The 18,017-nt window shown below is 61.5% G+C and overlaps 2 protein-coding genes across 3 annotated transcripts in view; one reads left to right on the top strand and one right to left on the bottom strand.

The window, feature by feature from the left end:
• The first annotated feature begins 1,793 nt into the window (after nt 1–1,793).
• Nucleotides 1,794–6,018, top strand: Snorc (secondary ossification center associated regulator of chondrocyte maturation). Its single transcript, XM_070021518.1, has 3 exons — nt 1,794–1,866; nt 5,631–5,813; nt 5,909–6,018. The coding sequence occupies exons 1-3, from the start codon at nt 1,794–1,796 to the stop codon at nt 6,016–6,018; spliced, it is 366 nt and encodes a 121-aa protein (XP_069877619.1).
• A 2,374-nt stretch (nt 6,019–8,392) lies between these two features.
• Ngef (neuronal guanine nucleotide exchange factor) overlaps nt 8,393–18,017 on the bottom strand; it is an 84,715-nt gene continuing 75,090 nt past the window's right edge. For both annotated transcript variants that reach the window (XM_070014740.1, XM_070014748.1), the window contains 7 exons: nt 16,864–16,938; nt 14,857–14,946; nt 13,944–14,107; nt 13,389–13,544; nt 12,851–12,930; nt 12,190–12,294; nt 8,393–9,191 (listed from right to left, as the gene is read on the bottom strand). In XM_070014740.1, the coding sequence (XP_069870841.1) occupies nt 9,001–9,191; nt 12,190–12,294; nt 12,851–12,930; nt 13,389–13,544; nt 13,944–14,107; nt 14,857–14,946; nt 16,864–16,938 (861 nt within the window). In that variant the 3' untranslated portion in view covers nt 8,393–9,000. The remainder of the gene's footprint in view (nt 9,192–12,189; nt 12,295–12,850; nt 12,931–13,388; nt 13,545–13,943; nt 14,108–14,856; nt 14,947–16,863; nt 16,939–18,017) is intronic.

The raw sequence follows: 18,017 nt of genomic DNA, 5'->3' as shown, positions 1-18,017 counted from the left end.
GTGAAGAGATACTTTCATAAAAATATGAGTGCTAATAAGAAATAAAAAGTGAGGTCTGGGAAGGTGGCTCAGTGGTAGAGCGCTTGCCTTGCATGCATGAGGCCCTGGGTTCGATTCCTCAGCACCACATAAGCAAAAGAAAAAAAGCCGGAAGTGGCACTGTGGCTCAAGTGGTAGAGCGCTAGCCTTGAGCTGAAGAGCTGAGGGACAGCGCCCAGGCCCAGAGTTCAGGCCCCACAACCGGACCCAAAAAAAAAAAAAAGAAATAAAAAGTGATGGCTAGGAAGGTGGCTCAGCGGTAGAGCGCTTGCCTTGCATGCATGAGGCCCTGGGCTTGATTTCTCAGCACCACATAAGCAGAAAAAGCAGGAAGTGGCACTGTGGCTCAAGTGGTAGAGCACTAGCCTTGAGCTGAAGAGCTGAGGGACAGTGCCCAGGCCCAGAGTTCAGGCGGCACAACTGGCAATACATAAATAAATAAATAAGTGATATGATAAGGGTCGGAGCATGCCTAGCAAGCTCAAACATGTAAAGTCAAATCTCCAGTACTGTGAAATAGAAAGGAAGAAAGAAAGAAAGAGAGAGAGAGAGAGAGAGGAAGGAAGGAAGGAAGGAAGGAAGGAAGGAAGGAAGGAAGGAAGGAAGAAAAAGGAAAGAATGAAAGAAAGAGAAAGCACGTGAGCAGTGAGAGGTGGGTGGAGGTGTGACGGGCTGGGCTGAGGCTGGAATGGAGGTGAGGCAGCCCCGCGAGGGAGTAGTTTCAGGATCAAGTTTGGTCCGCTGAGGGAAGCTAGCCAAGCCCAGGAGCGGGGAGTTGAGCATGGATGGGGAAACCCTTAGTCTGCCTTTCTGTCCTAAAAATGGTAGGAAAACATAAAATGCAAGGAGTAGCAGGGCTTTCTGAGGGCTTGGAGGTGGGGAGTGAAGGAAGGAGGGCGATCTTGGATGATTTCATTGTGTGGCTGGGATCTCCAGAAGGTGGGGGCTGGGCTGGGCAGGCGGGAGAGGCCTGAAAGGCTGGACATGCTTTGTGCTTTGGCGGCCAAGCTGAGCTGCTCACAAGTTCTAGCCCAGGGAGCTGTGGGTGAGTGAATGGTGGCCAGGCCCGTGCTGGAGGGGAAGCGAGTTCACGGGTGACCTCCAAGCGCCAGGACCAAAGCCCGCCTGGGAGAGCCGAGGGCAGAGAAGGGATGACACCGGCATTTTCTGGAAAGACGCACAGCTGTCTTGAATGGAAACTTCCCGAAAAGGGCTTCTGTGATGAGCTCTTCTGAGCACTTGCTCCTGGCCCAGTTCAGAGAACCCAAATGTAAAGTGAACTTGGCTGTGGCCGGTGGCCTGGGCCGTGTCTCCCGTGCCAGGTCCTGAGCCATGCGAGAGCCCCGGGCACCGTGGCCAGAGGCGCCTGCCTCTCCCACCTTCCCTGGGGGGATTCTGCACTGTGGAATCCAGAAACTTCTCACGTCCAGTGGCTCAGCAGTACCTGTGGGAGATGTGTGTCCTCACACATGTGTGTGTGAGGGAGGGGGGGAGAGAGAGTGAGAGAGAGAGCTGGCTTCCTTTTCCCTCTCCAAGGGTGGGGCTGCTCCCAGGTTCAGGACAGCGGGTCTGTTCTGAGGGTGTGAGTGTGTGTGTGTGTGTTTGTGTGTGTGTGCCGGTGGGGGGCGGGCACGGTGTCCCAGGAGGACAGAGTTTGCATTGATGAAAATCCTTCCCTGCTCTTTGAAGCCTCTTGCCCCTGCCCAGCAGCGCAGTCCTGGGCGTCCCGCTGCTCGCTGGCGGCCATGGCGGGGATGGCGTCCTGTGCGGCCCTGCGCCTGGCGCTGCTGCTCGTCTCCGGGATCCTGGCCCCCACGGTGCTCACAGGTGAGGGGCGTGGGCCCGTGCCTCTGCCCTCCAGGCCGCCAGGGCTAGGAACTCTGGGGTGGCCCGATCCCTAGGCTCTGGTGGGCGCAAGCCCCTCACGGGAGATGGGGTGGCCTTCTGGGGGGATTGGGCTGGGAATCCTGCAGGCCGCGCCCATGTGGCTGCAGGGACGGTGGCTTCTGGGAGGAGGGCACTTGGGGCGCTGAACTGGGGCGCTGAGCTGTCTGGGGGTGTAGGAGTTGCTTTAGCATCCCAACACCTGGGAGGCAGGGGAACTAGACACAGGGCAGCTGGCTCCAAGGTTCTGGGGCCCAGGTGGTTGCTGCTGGGGTCTGTGGAAAGGGGGTCCCAGCAGGTTCCTGGGACCCAGTGCTGGGGTGCTGGGTTGGGGGAGTCCTGAAAGGCAGAGACTAACACAAGAAAGGCGGGCTGTGCTCCAGAGGAAAGCCATCTGCAATTTGGGGCCACCTCAGAGTTGCTCAGCCTTATCCCGTGTCCCTAGATCTAAGGCTGTGCAGCCTGGACTCTGGGGGTGTCTCTGGATCTGAGGGTGGGGGGCGAGTAGACGGACGGGGGAGAACAGCGGCACCGAGGGGACATGGGTGGCGGTGGAGGCCGCAGCCCCGCGGGCGCCCCCGGCCTCTCCAGCCGCCTCCTCTGCGGGACACAGCACGGCCGCCGGCCTCTGACCTGGGAGCCATGAGGCCTCGGGATGATCAGACATGGGTCACACTGAGCACGGGTGGGGGGTGCACGCATGGCCCCCGCCCCTCCACAGGGCACGGCGGGGTCTCATGGTCAGGAGAGGCCCAGCTTCCTGGAGATGGCAGTGCCCAGGGCCTTTGCATCTGTCATCCTGGGTCTTGGGGCTGAAATCCCTGCAGGCCCCGCCCGTGTGCGCCCCCCTCCAGCCAGCCCTGTGGCCACCGCCTCCTGATGGTCTATGTCTGGGTTCTTGCCGTCTCTTCCCACCCAGAGCCCCGGTCAGCCTGCAGAGACACAACATGGGGGGGTGGGCTTTGCCCACGAGTGTTTGGGGACAGCCAAGCCCTCTCCCTTCCCCACCACCAGCAGGCTCGGAGAAGGGGTCCGGGGCCAGCCAGCCCCATCTAGATCTCAGCAGGGTTCAGGCTGCTGTTCTGGCCATTCCGGAAGGTTCTCAGAACCAGTGGTGGGGTAGAAGCTCTGAGCAGCTGTGGACACGCCTGCGAGCCCCTACATCTTGCCTGGGCTGGGATCCCGCAGCAGGCGAGGGGGGACGCAGGCGAGCTGGAGGCAGAGCCCAGGCCGGGCCGGTGGCAGGGCGCTGAGGTGGGGAGCAGGCCAGGTTGGGCGGGCGGGCGGCCAGGCTGGGGATGAAAAGGCTCTTCATGCCACACAAAGGCTGTCTGTGCGCATGGCGCCTGCCTCAGGACCCTGTGGTCAGACTGGGCGCTGAACAAACTTATTGACCGAATGGCAAGGCAACTGGTGCAGGCGGAGGGGGTGCTGGGGGACAGTGAGGGGTGCCCGGGCCTGTGGCAGTGCCACCAGACCCTCCCCTGCCCTGCTTGCCTCAGCCAGTGTGCCGTCCCACGACGCTGGCCATTCTGTCCACGGGATATGGTCCTTAGCCTGCCATTTCTGCTGCCACTTCTGTCCCTGGCCTCGCCGCGGAAGGGGGGAGGGAGGTCAGGCTGTAGCCCTTAAACTTGGTCCTTCTTCTTTTGGAGAAGTTTGGAGAACACGACATGCTGGGCCTGGTCCCAGCTCTAGCTTCTCCACTGGTGGCTTGGGGGGTGGGGGACGTGGGGGGGGGCAGGGGGCGGGGGGGGGCGGGAGGAGGTAGCCTGTGGCTGCAGGCTCCACCCAGGCTGGCTGGGCCTGGCTTCCAGCAGCTCAGGGCACCTCCCTGGACAAACGCCTGGGACGGGAGGTGAGCTCTGACAGGAGGAAGGGACCGGAAGGGGCCTGCCTGCCGTCTGTCTTGGGTGCAGGGACAGCAGGCAGGGGCTGGGGGCGTGTCATTTTGGGGGACAGGGAATCTGCGAACTCTCAAGCCTGTCAAGGGTGGGCATGCAGGCCTCTGCACTGCCTGGTTCTGGGAACCTCACACTAGTCTGGCGCTGGGTTCTCCGATGGGGCTGGAGGTTGTAGACCTCCAAGGGGGTCACGTCCCCCTCCTCTCCAGGTGGGGCCAGCCCAACGGGTCCCAGAGAGCAGTGCTGCAGTTCAGCCAGGGCCCTGAAACAAGGAAGACGCCACAAGGCGGTGGCGATGAGAGCCATGGGCGGGGGGGGGGGGGGGGGGGGGGGGGGGGGGGGGGGGGGGGGGCTTCCCGTGCAGCTGTTGCTGCTTTCTCACCAGGGGTTTTTCCTCTGAAATGGGGCTCTGGTTTGGGCAAGCTCTGGGAACAGGACCGAGGTTCCTGCCTACAATCTGAGCCTCGGAGGACCCGGTCCAGGCTTGGGTCTGGGGAGCCAGGGGTGTGGTAACATTTTGTAGTGAAAAGATTTTAAGGAAATAGAAGAAAAGTTAACAACAACAACAGAAATAGCCCGACTTCTCAGTGCGGCGGCTGTCATCCCAGCTGCTCTCAGGAGGCTGAGGCCTGAACACCGTGGTTCAAAGCCAGCCCCGGCAGGAAAATACTCTACCTCCAATTACCTACGCCATAGGCGGAGCCGTGGCTCAAGTGGTAGAGCACTAGCCTTGAGCAGGGACTGCGCCAGGCCTGGAGTTCAAGTCCCAGGACCAGCACACACACGCACACACACACACACACCGCACACACACACACACACCACACACACACACACCACACACACCACACGCACACCACACACACCACACACCACACACACCACACACACACCACACACACACACCACGCACACACACCACGCGCACACACACACACGCACATACACACACACCACACACACACCACACACACACACCACACACGCACACACACCACACACCACACACACACCACACACACACCACACACACCACACACACACGCACACACGCACACCACACACACACACACCACACACACCACACACACACACCACACACGCACACACCACACACGCACACACACGCACACCACACACACACCACACACACACACCACACCACACATGCACACACACACACACACGCACACACCACACATGCACACACGTGCGCACACACGCACACACGCACACCACACCACACATGCACACACGCACACACATGCACACCACACACACCACACACACGCACACACACGTGCGCACACACACATGCACGCACACACACGCGCACACATGCACACATGCACGCACACACACACACGCACACCACACACACACCACCCACACACGCACACACACGCACACCACACACACGCACACACACGCGTGCACACACACGCACACATGCACACACGCACACGTGCCCACACACACACACACCACACACACCACACACGCACACACACGTGCGCACACACGCACACATGCACGCACACACACACACGCCCTGAACTCCAGCAGATCTAGACTTCACAATCCCCAACATTCTGCCGCCTCTTGCCCCGTCCCAGGCCCCAAATGGCGAGTGATCTCGAGGCGGCCACCAGCCAGCCTCGTGGACCCTGAGTTTCTCCTAAGGACAAGGTCCGAGGCAGCTCCGCGAGGCGTCACCCAGGTCCCCGCTGTCTTCCGCGGTGGCCCCCGCATGCGCGTGGCCCGGTGACAGCCCGGGACCGTCTCCCCTGCTTGGTCTTCCAGCTGAGGGTCCGCAGGCGCCCGACCCCACCCTGTGGAACGAGCCCGTCGACCTGCCGTCGGGAGACGGCCCCGCGGAGAGCACGAGCCCCGGCCAGGAGCCCGCGGCCCCCGGACAGCCCACGCCCACCCTGGAGCCGGGCCCCGAGGACAGCACGGCGCGGGAGCCGCTGGACCCGGGCAGCGGTACGGGCCGCGGGCGGGGAGGGCGGGCGGGCGGCGGGGACCCCGGGACCCCGGGACCCGGGGTGACGCGCCCTTCTGTCTCCGCCCCCCCGCAGGCTCGCTGGGGCCCGGCGCCATCGCGGCCGTCGTGATCGCTGCCCTGCTGGCCACCTGCGTGGTGCTGGCGCTCGTCGTGGTCGCGCTGAGAAAGTTTTCCGCTTCTTGAAGCCAATAAAGGAGCCGCGTCCGCCTCGGCGCGACTGGACGCGCTGCCCGTGTCCGCGTGCGTCCGTGCGCGCGCCCGTGCGAGAGTCCGTGCGCGAGCGCGCGCAGGTGCGTCGGGGGAGCCGGCCGGAGCCTGCGCGGGGGCGGGGCCGGAGCCAGGGTGGCCGGGGGCGGGTCCTGGGGCGGAGCCAGTCCAGGGGCGGGGCCCGGGTCGAGGGGGCTAGAGCCAGGGAGGGGGCGGGGCCTGGGACCTGGGGCGGGGCCGGAGCCAGGGTGGGCGGGGGGCGGGGCCTGGGGCGGGGCCAGTCCAGGGGCGGGGCCGGGGTCGAGGCGGCTGGAGCCAGGGCGGGGGCGGGGCCTGGGACCTGGGGCGGGGCCGGAGCTAGGGAGGGGCGGGGCCGGGGGCGCGCGTGATTATCTGTGCCGGGCACGCCTGTGCACTGAGTCCGGCCTGCGTGCGGGGCCGCGCCGCGCGTCCTCGCGCTCATCCCACGGCGGTCCTCCCGCCCGCCCTTAGGCCCGACGCCCCCTGCCCACCCCTCGCTGAATGGAGGAGACGTCTGCTGGGGACGGGGTGGGGGCGGCTTCGGGGGCGGCGGCACCCCTCTCCGCGCCCTCCCTCTGTGTCCTCCCCACTCCGTGCCCTCCCCTGGTCCCTCCGGGCCCTCCCCCTCCGTACCCTCCCCCTCTGTGTCCTCCCCACCCCGGCCATCACCTGGCCCCTCCGTGTCCTTCCCCCTCCGTGCCCCCCTCCGTGCCCTCCTCCCTCTCTAGCTCTCCCCTCTCTCTAGCTCTCCCCCCTCTCTAACTCTCCCCCCTCTCTCTAGCTCTCCCCTCTCTAGCTCTCCCCCCTCTCTAACTCTCCCCCCTCTCTCTAGCTCTCCCCTCTCTCTAGCTCTCCCCCCTCTCTAACTCTCCCCCCTCTCTAGCTCTCCCCTCTCTAGCTCTCCCCTCTCTCTAGCTCTCCCCCCTCTCTAGCTCTCCCCCCTCTCTAGCTCTCCCCTCTCTCTAGCTCTCCCCTCTCTCTAGCTCTCCCCCCTCTCTAGCTCTCCCCCCTCTCTAGCTCTCCCCTCTCTCTAACTCTCCCCCCTCTCTAACTCTTCCCCCTCTCTCTAGCTCTCCCCTCTCTCTAGCTCACCCCCCTCTCTAGCTCGCCCCCTCTCTAGCTCTCCCCCCTCTCTAGCTCTCCCCTCTCTCTAACTCTCCCCCCTCTCTCTCTTCCCCCTCTCTCTAGCTCTCCCCCCTCTCTAGCTCACCCCCCTCTCTAGCTCGCCCCCCTCTCTAGCTCTCCCCCTCTCTAGCTCTCCCCCCTCTCTAGCTCTCCCCTCTCTCTAGCTCTCCCCTCTCTCTAACTCTCCCCCCTCTCTAACTCTCCCCCCTCTCTCTAGCTCTCCCCCCTCTATTTCTCCCCCCTCTCTAGCTCACCCCTCTCTCTAGCTCTTCCCCCTCTCTAGCTCTCCCCCCCCTCTCTGCCTGCCGCTCTTGGGGGGAGGGAACTTGATCATTTGAGGCTCTAATGGAAGCAGAGCGCCTCCCCAGAGCTCTTGGAGCCCAGCCTGAGCCTGGTTTAGAGCAAATGGCAGATGCCAGACTGCGGTTCTAGGGAACGCTTCCCCCCTTGCTTTTAACCATTCCCCACAGCTACCTCGGCCTCTGGGGCGGCCCTGAGCCCTGTGGCACCTTTTTCTGCCAGTGCGCCCCCTCTCCCCCCATCAGGGCAGACCCCATCGGAGGGCTCAGCTTCCCACCCCAGCAGGCGCCCCTCGAGCCAGGCTGGACCCTGTGGACCAGGGCTGCAGAGGTGACACTTTCAAGGCTGCATTGTATTTCCCTCACCTCAAATAGCAACCGAACATGCTGCGTGCAAAGACTGAGCTGGGGCCTGGGCACCCCCCCCCCATCCCCAAGCCAGCTCCTCCCGGACTGCCCTGCTCCCCAGCCAGTCCTTCCGCAGACACTCCAGGGCCAGAGGTAGCCCATCACCCTCTGCAGCCTGTGGGTGCCAGCAAGCTGGGACCCCCCCCGCTCCAGTGCCCCCCCCACGGCTCTGGATGATGGGGGGGGTTGCAGGCCCAGGTGAGAGCCGCAGCCCCTGGGGGTCGCAGCCACTCAAGGCAGGGAGAGGTGGCAGGGCCCAGGCAGCCCCGAGCCCACGGACAGCCCCGTGCCCCCGGCCCTGCAAACCTGCTCTTCTTCAGCAGCAGGACAGCCTCGTGCCCCGCACACGCCCCTCTCCACGCCCTGCCCATGGAGGCCTCGGCCCTTGCCCACGCTGGGGCCTGCTCTGGCCCTTCTGACCCGAAGGCCGCTCCCCCATCCAGCCTGCCACCAGATGCGTTCTCGCGTGACCTGGGCGATAAAGAGACGTGCCTTCCTTTTACACAGATGCTTCTTTAATGCAGCCAAAAATGATGTTTGCTTTTCTCAGAACCAGAACCATACAGGATGCAGCGACCGATACATTCCCAACAGCACCCGTGGGCTCCCCAGGGGCGGGAAGACACAAGGGACATCCAGCTGGCAGGGGCACCATGGGTGGCCCGGGCCTGCAGCAGGCAGGGCCAGGACGGGAGGAGGGCGGGGGGGGGCTGCACATCCAGCTCCCTCAGGCAGTGGCAGCGCGGCGGTTGTCCTGGCAGGCGCTGATGGCTTGGGGGTGGGGAGGGGACACGTGCAGGCCTGTGGTCAAACTTCTGCTTGCCCCCTCCCAGGGACCCCTGCGCCCGGGGCCTCTTTGGTCACCTCCTTCGCAGGGGCAGGAGGGAGGCGGAGGTAATGACTCTGTCAGTTCTCTTCCTCCTGGCTCCGTGTGCAAGCGCAAGAGCAAGCGAGGGGCTCAGGCCCTGGGGCGCGAGCATTCAGCAGGGCGGGTGGCAGGGGGGGAGGCGGGGCAGTGCCCGCTCCTCCACCCCCCCAGCCCTCCTGGTCTGCCCCCCCCACCCCTGCCACATCCCAGCTCTCGGCTAGCGCTGGCCCTGGGGGGTCATTGCCGGTTTCTGCTGCCCAGCTTCCGGCGGTCCTTGTTCTGGCTGCGCTGAGGGTCTTCCATCTTGTGGACTCGGAAACACTCCTTGAGGTTCTGGGAGCGGATCTTGGGGTTCAGGATTTCCTCTGTCATGGAGCTGGGGAACCAGCCTCTCTCCTGGTCATGCAGGCGCTCGCCAAAGATCCAACCTGCAAAGAAGCAGGGGCTTGGTCTCCACAGCGCTAGGGGGACAGTGCGGGGCCTCCCTCCCCCCCTCCCCCCTCAACTCCGGACTGTGGGGAAGAGGCTGCATCGCTCAGCTCACCGCTCCTCACACTGGACTGGGTGTGCCCCAGCCAGCACCTTCCACAAGTGGGGACTGCAAGCTCTGAGTCCTAGGCTGTCCCCCAAGGGGGCCAGGACCCCCCAAAGATCTCCCAGAAAGAGAGTCTGCCAAGAGGCCACGGGCGGCCACCGAGGCTTCAGCGGAGCTGTGAGGTGGCGCTGTTTCAGGCCAGAGCTGGGCAGCGGCCGGCCGAGGCCATCTCCCACGACGCTGGCCACACTCCATCAGAAATGTCTTGGTTTTCTTTTCTGCCTTCTCTCTCCTCCTTTCCCTCCTAGAGGGAGGTGTGTGTGTGTGTGTGTGTGTGTGTGTGTGTGTGTGTGTGTGTGTGTGTGTGTACACTCGCCCCAGTACTGGGAATTGAACTCTGGGACTCTTGCCATGGCTGGTGCTCTACCCTTTGATCCACACCTTCACTTTCAGCTTTTTGCTGGTTAATTGGAGAGAAGAGTCTAGCAGATTTGTCTGCTGGGCTGGCTTTGAACTAGGATCCTTAGATCTCGGCTTCCTTAGTAGCTAGGATTAGGCGTGAGCTGGGGAGCAAGTGTCCCCACCCAGGCTGAGGCATCTGGAACCCGGGCACCACACCCCCACGCCCTCCACTGGTCACGCAGGAGAGGCACTGGGCCGTGTGCTTTGGGGGAAAGAGGCAGAAGAGCCCTAGCACTTTGGGAACAGGGCCCCCCCAAGGGACTCGGTGGAGAAGGGATAAGAGGGAAGGCTTCCGCACAGCCCTGCGAGTTTGAGCCCGAGCAAGGGCAGCATGATTTTAAGAAGGAAAGGGGTGGAGTGGGGGGGGGGGGGGCTGAGGGCTGGGAGAGAGCAAGGGAAGGGGTGACATTGTCCAAATAGAAATATCCTCTTTACCTGACCTGAGTACTGTGACCCCTTTGTACATAGTAACAATTAAAAAAATGTAAAGAAGGAAAAAGGGGCCAAACACTAGTAGCTTGGACCGTACTTCTAGCTGCTCAGGAGGCTGAGAGCAGAAGGATCATGGTTTCAGGCCAACCAGATTTGGGGCTGGGAATGCGGCTTGGTGGTAGAGTGCTGGCCTAGCATGCATGAAGCCCTGGGTTCCATTCCTCAGCACCACATACACAGAGAATGCCAGAAATGATGCTGTGGCTTGAGTGGTAGAGGGCTAGCCTTGAGCAGAAGAAGCAAAGGGATAGTGCTCAGGCCCTAAGTTCAATCCCTGGGACTGGCAAAAAATAATAATAATAAAATAAATAAGCAGATTCATCTTGATGATGTGTTCCTGAAACGCAAATAAGGTGCAATCTCCACGCAGCGCACAGCCTCACGCACATGGCCCTCTGCCTCCGAGGAGCACGAGATGCACACTGCTGACAGGCAGAAGGCAGGTGAGCGTACGGCCAGTGACCAGTGACTAGACACCCGCGTCTCATCAAGGAAACCGGATCTGACAGAGGAGCAAGCTCACAGCCCACGCTGTGGACTCTTATCTCCCCAAACAAATCTTTAAGTATGGAGCTGTCAAACATATTAAATAAATACTTATTAATAAATCTCATGTCTCTAGCTCAAAAATAAAAATACCAAATTGTGGTTATTTTTTTTAAATGTTTTGAAAAAAATTTTTTTTTTTTTTGCTGGTCCTGGGGCTTGAACTCAGGGCTAGGGCACTGTCCTTGGATTATTTTGCTCAAGGCTAACACTCTATCATTTGAGTCACAACACTACTTCTGGCTTTTTCTGAGTAGTTAATTGGAGAGAAGAATCTCACAGACTTTCCTGCCCAGGCTGGTTTTGAACTGTGATCCTTAGATCTTAACCTCCTGAGTAGCTAGGATAACAGGGGTAAGCCACCAGCAGCTGGTTGAAAAAAAATTTTTTTTTGTCAATTATAGGACTTGAACTCTGGATCTGGGTGCTGTCCTTGAGCTCTTAAGCTCAAGGCGAGCGCTCTACCACTTGAGCCACAGTGCCACTTCCAGTTTCCTGGTGGCTAATTGTAGATAAGAGTCTCACGGATTTTCCTGCCTGGACTGGCTTTGAACCACGATCCTTGGATCTCAGCTTCCTGAGTAGCTAGGATTGCGGGTGTGAGCTACCATCGCCTGGCTGAAAAAATATTTTTGAGGAAATATAAGGCTGTAGGCATGACTCAAGTGGTAGAGCACCAGTTGAACAATCTCAGTGAGCCTAATGCTCTGACTTCAACTCTCAGAAGGAAGAGGAGGAAGAGGAAGAAGAAGAGGAAGAGGAAGAAGAGGAGGAAGAGGAGGAAAATGAGGAAGGGAAGGAGGAGGAAGAGGGGGAGGAAGAAGAGAAAGAAAAGGGGGAAGAGGGGAAGGAAGAAGAGGAAGAAAGAAGAGGCAGAAGAGAAAGAAGAGGAAGAGGAGGAGAAAGGAGGAGGAGGAAGAGGAAGAGAGGGAGGAGGAAGAGGAGGAGGAAGAAGAGGAAGAGGAGAGGGAGAAAGAGGAGGAGGAGCTGGTGTTGAGGGGCAGGAACAGACTTCACAGATGGGCAGGGTGGAGGTGGTGCTGTGGCTCAAGAGGTAGAGCTCACACCTTGAGCAGAAGCAGCTCAGGGACAGTAGGGGGAGGGGGGGAGGGGGAGGGGGGAGGGGGAGGAGTAACTGGTGGCGGTGGTAGAAGCAGCAGCAGCAGAGTCCAGGGGTGGTGGAGGGGCGGAGTCAGGCTGCGTGAGGAGGTCCTGGCCCTGCCCATTGCATGGGCGAGGCTCTATGTGCCAAGGGACCCGCAGCTCTCGCAGCACATGGCGGCGCCGAGGCCCTTCTGGCGCTGGTCTGAGCCTGGCCGGGAAGCCAGCCTGTGCTCCCCACCACAGCACCCCTGGCACCCCACCCTGCCCGCCCCAGCCCTGGGCCTCACCATCCTCGGTTTTTTCTAGGATGTTCAGGATGTCGGCCAGCTCCAGTGTCAGCTCATCGGGTTGCTGGGCCACGTAGGGGTGCACACACTGGACCTGGGGGCAGTCTGGGGAGGAGAGGTCATGGGTGGCTGAGCGCAAACTGAGGAAGGGCCTAGCTGCGGAGGGGCAGAGCTGCGGGGAGGGCAGGGGTGAGGCGGGAGGGGCTCCTGGGAAGGACAGGAGGTTGGCCTCCAGAGGGCTCTGTCCCCTGGCCGTGCGGCGGAGCCCCTGCTATCTGGTGCCCCTGAGTATTTGGGGGTGAGGACAAGCAGGCACGGACAGGAATAGCAGCTTTCTTGGCAGGTGGGCAGATCTGATTTCCCCCCAACGCCCACATTTGCGCCAAGTGCTTCCTAGTGTGCTGTGGCGCAGCGAGCCCCAGCAGATGCCACCTCTCCCTCCGCCATCCCCCTGGCCAGGCTCAAGCGGCCATTGTGTGGCGGTGCCCAGCTCTGGGTTAGCGCCAGGAGGGCACTGTGTGGCGGTGCCCAGCTCTGGGTTAGCGCCAGGAGGGCACTGTGTGGTGGTGCTCAGCTCTGTGTTAGCGCCAGGAGGGCACTGTGTGGTGGTGCTCAGCTCTGGGTTAGTGCCAGGATGGGCTGGCAGAGGCGCCACACTCACCCAGCAGCCGGGATGTGAAGGAAACAAACTTGGTTCTCCTGTTGGGGGCCAGCGAGGTCATCCATCGCTTCATCTCACTCCTAGAACGGGGACAGGCGAGCACACTGGCCTCAGAGCACAGCAGAACCCCACACGCCTCCCAAGACAGGGCTGTGGCCCCGGAATTAGTGTGGGGGACCCTCACCTGTGGGCTCTTCCCTGGGGAGTGCTCTTAAAAACCAGGCAGGAAGGGGCATCCCTGCACGCACTCCCCAGCACATACATCCTCCCCAGCACATACATCCTCCCCAGCACATACATCCTCCCCAGCACATACATCCGCCCCAGCACATACATCCTCCCCAGCACATACATCCGCCCCAGCACATACATCCTCCCCAGCGGCCATGCGGAGGAAGCCACAGCTGCGGCAACCCAGGGTGAGGACAGGCCAGACTGCCCTCTCTGTGCAGGGCTGGTTCTGCCTAGGGAGGGCCTGCTGCAGGCCACACCTGCCAGGCAGGAGACCGGAAGCGCGCGGCGGGTGGCAGGCACTCACTGCGAGGAGGCCTTCAGCATGTAGGTGGCCTCCCTGTCGTCCGCGTTCTCCAGCAGCCGCAGGATGAACACGTTGGCCAGCGTCTGGCCCTGGTCCTCCAGCTCCTCCACCCGCAGCAGGCCCCTCGGGGCAGAATCAAACACCTGGTACTTGTCTCTGGGGAGCAGGTGGAGGTGGAGTTGGCACGCTGGTCTCTGGAGGGCTCACTGGCTGGGTGGCGGACCTGGCCCCCGCCCCAGCCACCACTCACCAGCTCTGAAACCCTCCTGCCCCCAATGCCTGTCCCACCCCACAGTCTGGAGGGGGTAGGCATGCTGCCTACTCCCCACCGGCAAATCCTCAATTCACAGGAGGGAAACTGAGGCCAGGGAGGTTCAAGAAAGGCCCAAGGCAGGACAAGAACAGAGAACTCTGAACCTGACTCCAAAGTCCAAGCGTTTTCAGCTGGCCTGGCTGTCTCCCCCACCACACACACACACCACGGACAGCCTGGCCTGCCCAGCCCCTCCCCCCCTCACCCATGGGCAAGGCCCACGGCCCATCAGCTCCGCTCACCCGGGGATCTGCCGGCAGATGACGAGCAGGTCATTGAAGAGGAACAGGTAGATCTCACGGAAGAGCTTCTTGGTTCGCAGGGTGCGCGAGGTCTTGGGGCCCGACATCTGCTGCAGCTCCCCCTGCTTCAGCAGCCAGCGCGAGTGCGAGATGATGGGCACCGACTGTGGGGGGCGCGGCGGTGGCAGGTGGGCATCGGGTGGGCACCCTGCGCCCTCCCGAAGCTCCCAGAGCCGTGGCTGGAGTGGCACTAGAGTGGCAGCATGCGCGGGCCCCTGCCAGGCTCCCGGACAAGATGCGGGGCGTGGCAGCTGTTATGTGAGAACACGTGTCCGTGCGTGTTGTGTGCAGTGTGTCTGTACGGTGTATATGTAGTCACATGTGAACTTCTGAGCTCTCGAGTCCTTGTGCCTGTGTCCACATGGACTTGTTGATGTGTGCGTGTGCGTGTGCGTGTGTGTGTGTGCGCGTGTGCGTGTGTGTGGAGTCGTCCTTGGGCCAGGCTCTGCAGGGTGGGTGTAGTCAGGGGAGAGGTAAGGCTGGGCCCCTGGGGCAATGGGCTGAGACCTGCCACCAGAGGGCGCTCTGCCTGACCAGTGAAGTGGCCCAGTGAAGCTGCACACCATGCATGAATGCAGCCCAGTAGAGTTCAGCATCCAAACTGGGCATTTTGGTACTCAGGTTCCAGGGGCTCTGGAATGCCTGAAATCTTGTGTAAAATCTGGGGAGATATCTGACAACTTGAGAATCCCCCAGACAGCCTATCCCTACCCATAGAGGCTTGAGCTCCAGGTCCACAGGCACACACTGAGCAGGACACCCCGGGAGGGGGCAGACTGGGTCCCCCACACCTCTGGGGGAGGTCAGGCACCGTCCTCCAGGCCCAGGCTGACGCTGGGACTCCCAGGCTCACCTTGATCTTAAACTCCATCTTCTTCTGAATGCTGATCATCTGCTCCGTGCGGCTCATCTTCCTGACGCCCTCATTGCAGGCCTTCACCACCTGAGGGGAGGAGGGGACGTCAGCCCAGGGCCCCCCAGCCCGGCTGTCCCCTGGCACCTGTGAGCAGGCACTGTCTCTGAACCACTAGTTCCAGATGAGGGGGAGCCCCTGAGGCCTGGGGGACAGCTGGTGCGCTGGCCCTGCTAGGCGCAGGCTCTGGAAACCCGTGACAAGGTGGGCCAGGCTAAGGAAGGGCCTGACAGGCCTTGGGCTGGCTTCTCCTTCATGCAGGGGGCACCCAGACACCCCACACCCCTGAGAGGCAGCCTGAAGCCAGAAGGCCTGGTGCCTCTGCTTTTCGAGGCCTTGCTCCACTCTGGCTCGGGGTGATGGAGACAGAGCCGGGCTGTGCAGGGGCTCAGTGGGTGTATGTGGCAGAACCCCCTGCGGTGCTGCTCAGTGAGAACACATCACCCACAAAAGCGGCCATCGGAGACAGTCAGTCACAACAATGGTGACATATCTGCATCATCGTGCACAAACCCCCACTCTGCAGGCACTAAAGCCAGGGTGAGTGTGATGCAGAAGCCCCACACCCTGTTGCTGAGAACCCAGCTATATGCACACACGCACACACACACACACACACACACACACACACACACACACACACAAGCACATGACACGGGCGTGTCTGTTTGGGAGAACGAGGGACAGACAGCATGCCGTGTCAGCAGTGATAACAGAAACCACATATCTCCGCCATTTTCTTTCAGCCTTACAAGTATTTTTTTTTGCATTTTTTCCTATGAAGTATCAATTACTTCTATAAGTGAGAAAAATACCTTCCCCCCCTTTTTTTTTGCCAGTCCCAGAACTTGAACTCTGGGCCTGAGTGCTGTCCTGAGCTTTTATCACTTGAGCCACAGCTTTTGTGGCTTCTTTTTCTTCTTTTTTAGTGGTTAATTGGAGCTAAGCGTCTCATGGACTTTCCTGCTCGGGCTGAACTGTAAGCCTCAGATTTCAGCCTCCTGAGTAAAAGTGCTCTTTTAAAGAGTTGAACAAGCCAGAACACTCTTCATTAAAAGGACAGGGAGACGAGAGCGCGGCAGCTCACAGGGAAAGCAGCCTGACCCCAGGACTCCCCCAGGCCACAGTGGCCTCTAGCCATGGCTCCCGGGGCGCAGGAGCGAGCTGGTGGCAGCAGCAGGCCCAGGGAGGCCCTGCGTTCTGCGTCTCTCCCAGGCCTTCCTGGCCAGTGCTGCTCGGGCACCAGTGCCAGGATTTCGGTGGCGGCCTGGTCGGCTGAAGGCCGCGGGGGCAGTACAGGGCAATGGCTGTGCCATGCGAACCGGTGCTTGTGGACCAATGTGGTCAGACCACATGGATTGCCCATGCAGGGTGGTTTCTCCACTGGCTGACAAAGGACTCCCCATACCCTGCCCCCATGCTCAGGGGGCAGCGACCCAAACCTGGCTCTCAGCCGCAGCTTTTGGTGGAGCCCGAGCACATCAAGGACAGCACATCCAGACGGCTTGGCTATAGGGCCAGCCACTGCCGGCCGCTCGGGGGATGGGGCTGTTGTCTGGGGAAGGCCCAGGACTCGGGGTGGAGTTGGTGAGTCTGGGCTGGGGTCGAGAGCAGCCCTTGACATGGGGCCCGTGGATGGCACAGAGCTCCATGCTGGTAAAGGCCCCACAGGTGTCTCGTCACCTGGGTGGGTGGACAGAGCGGGTGGGAGGGGTGTGGCGGGGGTGGAGAAGCTCTGTTCGAGCCCCAGCAATGTGCTTTTTTGCTCCAATGGCTTTTGTGGATTGCAAACGTGAGTCTGAAAGCAAACTGCAGGCCCTAAGACACCGACAGAGGGAAGGCAGCCCAGAGGGGGACAGTGGACACACAGGGGACAGCGGAGGACAGGGGGGGCAGTGGGGACGCGCTGATAGTGGTGGCTGGGACACACAGGAGGAAGCAACTCACCATTTCCAGCTCCTTGTGGGCATCCAAGGCGGTACATTCGCGCTCAGACCTCTCTTCTACCCGCTTCAGAATGTTCTAGGCACGGCGACAGGCACCATTAATTCTCATCATTTCTGGCCTTTCCTCTCCCTCCCTCCCCTGCGGTGGCATGTCCCCTGCGTGCATCCACACAGCGGCATGATACCCAGAGCCCCATCCCGGGCAGGGGACCCCCGCCAGGCTTGGGGCGGGGGAGGTCCTGTCCCAGCCTTGCCAGGCTGCCGCCAGATCAGCAGGAATGGAAACCTGAACGGGGCTTGCCTGGAAGGCTGAGCGCATGCTCCAGCACCTCGAGCTGGGACCCCAGTCCACGTCCGGGAGAGGGCCAGTGTGGTCCCCAAGGGACGCTAAAATGCTTCCAGGACCACTCTCCCCTGGGATCGCCACTGGAGGCTGATCACCGTGGCTCTGAGGCTTTGTTCAGGTGGCGCTGTAGGAAGATTCTGCCTGGCACTCCTCCACGTGCCCCGCCTCTGTCCATAAGGCGGGGAGGGTGTCTGAGCACCCACCGCTCTGGCTGCCAGGCCTGCTGCCAGAGCCCCCTCTCCTCTTCGTGGCCAGTCCAGACAGCCACAGCACCAGTCTGGCGGTGCCAGTTAATTGGGGACGGCATCTTGAGGAGTTTCTTAGCTGGGCTGGCTTCAAATCACAATCCTCTGTAGGTCTAAGCTTCCTGGGTAGCTGGGGTTACAGGCGTGAGCCACCAGTCTGGGTTCGTTTCAGATTTTCTAAGTTACAAGCATCCCACTGGGGCCTCCTGCATTCGCTGGTGCTGTAAGTTTGCGTTTACCTTGTGGCTTCCCGCCACCCCTGACATGGACTTTTTCCCATACTCATTTCCTTGATCTTGAACCTCTGGGCCCTTCCCAGCCTGGCCTCTCTTCTTCCACATGGCTGCCTCTGAGCCTGCGGTCTGCCTGGCCCCGGCATCCCTCCCCCAGCCCCCCTCTCCCCCGTGTCTCCTGGTTCACCACGTGCAGGCGGGCTGCACGGGACCCTTTCATCTGCTCGGCACGCGCTCTCCTGGCCTGGTCCACGGCCTGCGTGGCCTAGCTACAGCCTCCCTGTTCTCCACACCCCAGCTGGCCCGGCTGGGCTCTGTTGGCTGCGGCTTT

Source organism: Dipodomys merriami, unplaced genomic scaffold (assembly GCF_024711535.1).
Source record: "Dipodomys merriami isolate MVZ:Mamm:240054 unplaced genomic scaffold, mDipMer1.0.p SCAF_1, whole genome shotgun sequence".
In the NCBI taxonomy this organism is placed as follows: domain Eukaryota; kingdom Metazoa; phylum Chordata; class Mammalia; order Rodentia; family Heteromyidae; genus Dipodomys; species Dipodomys merriami.
This window is presented reverse-complemented; position numbering and strand designations above follow the sequence as displayed.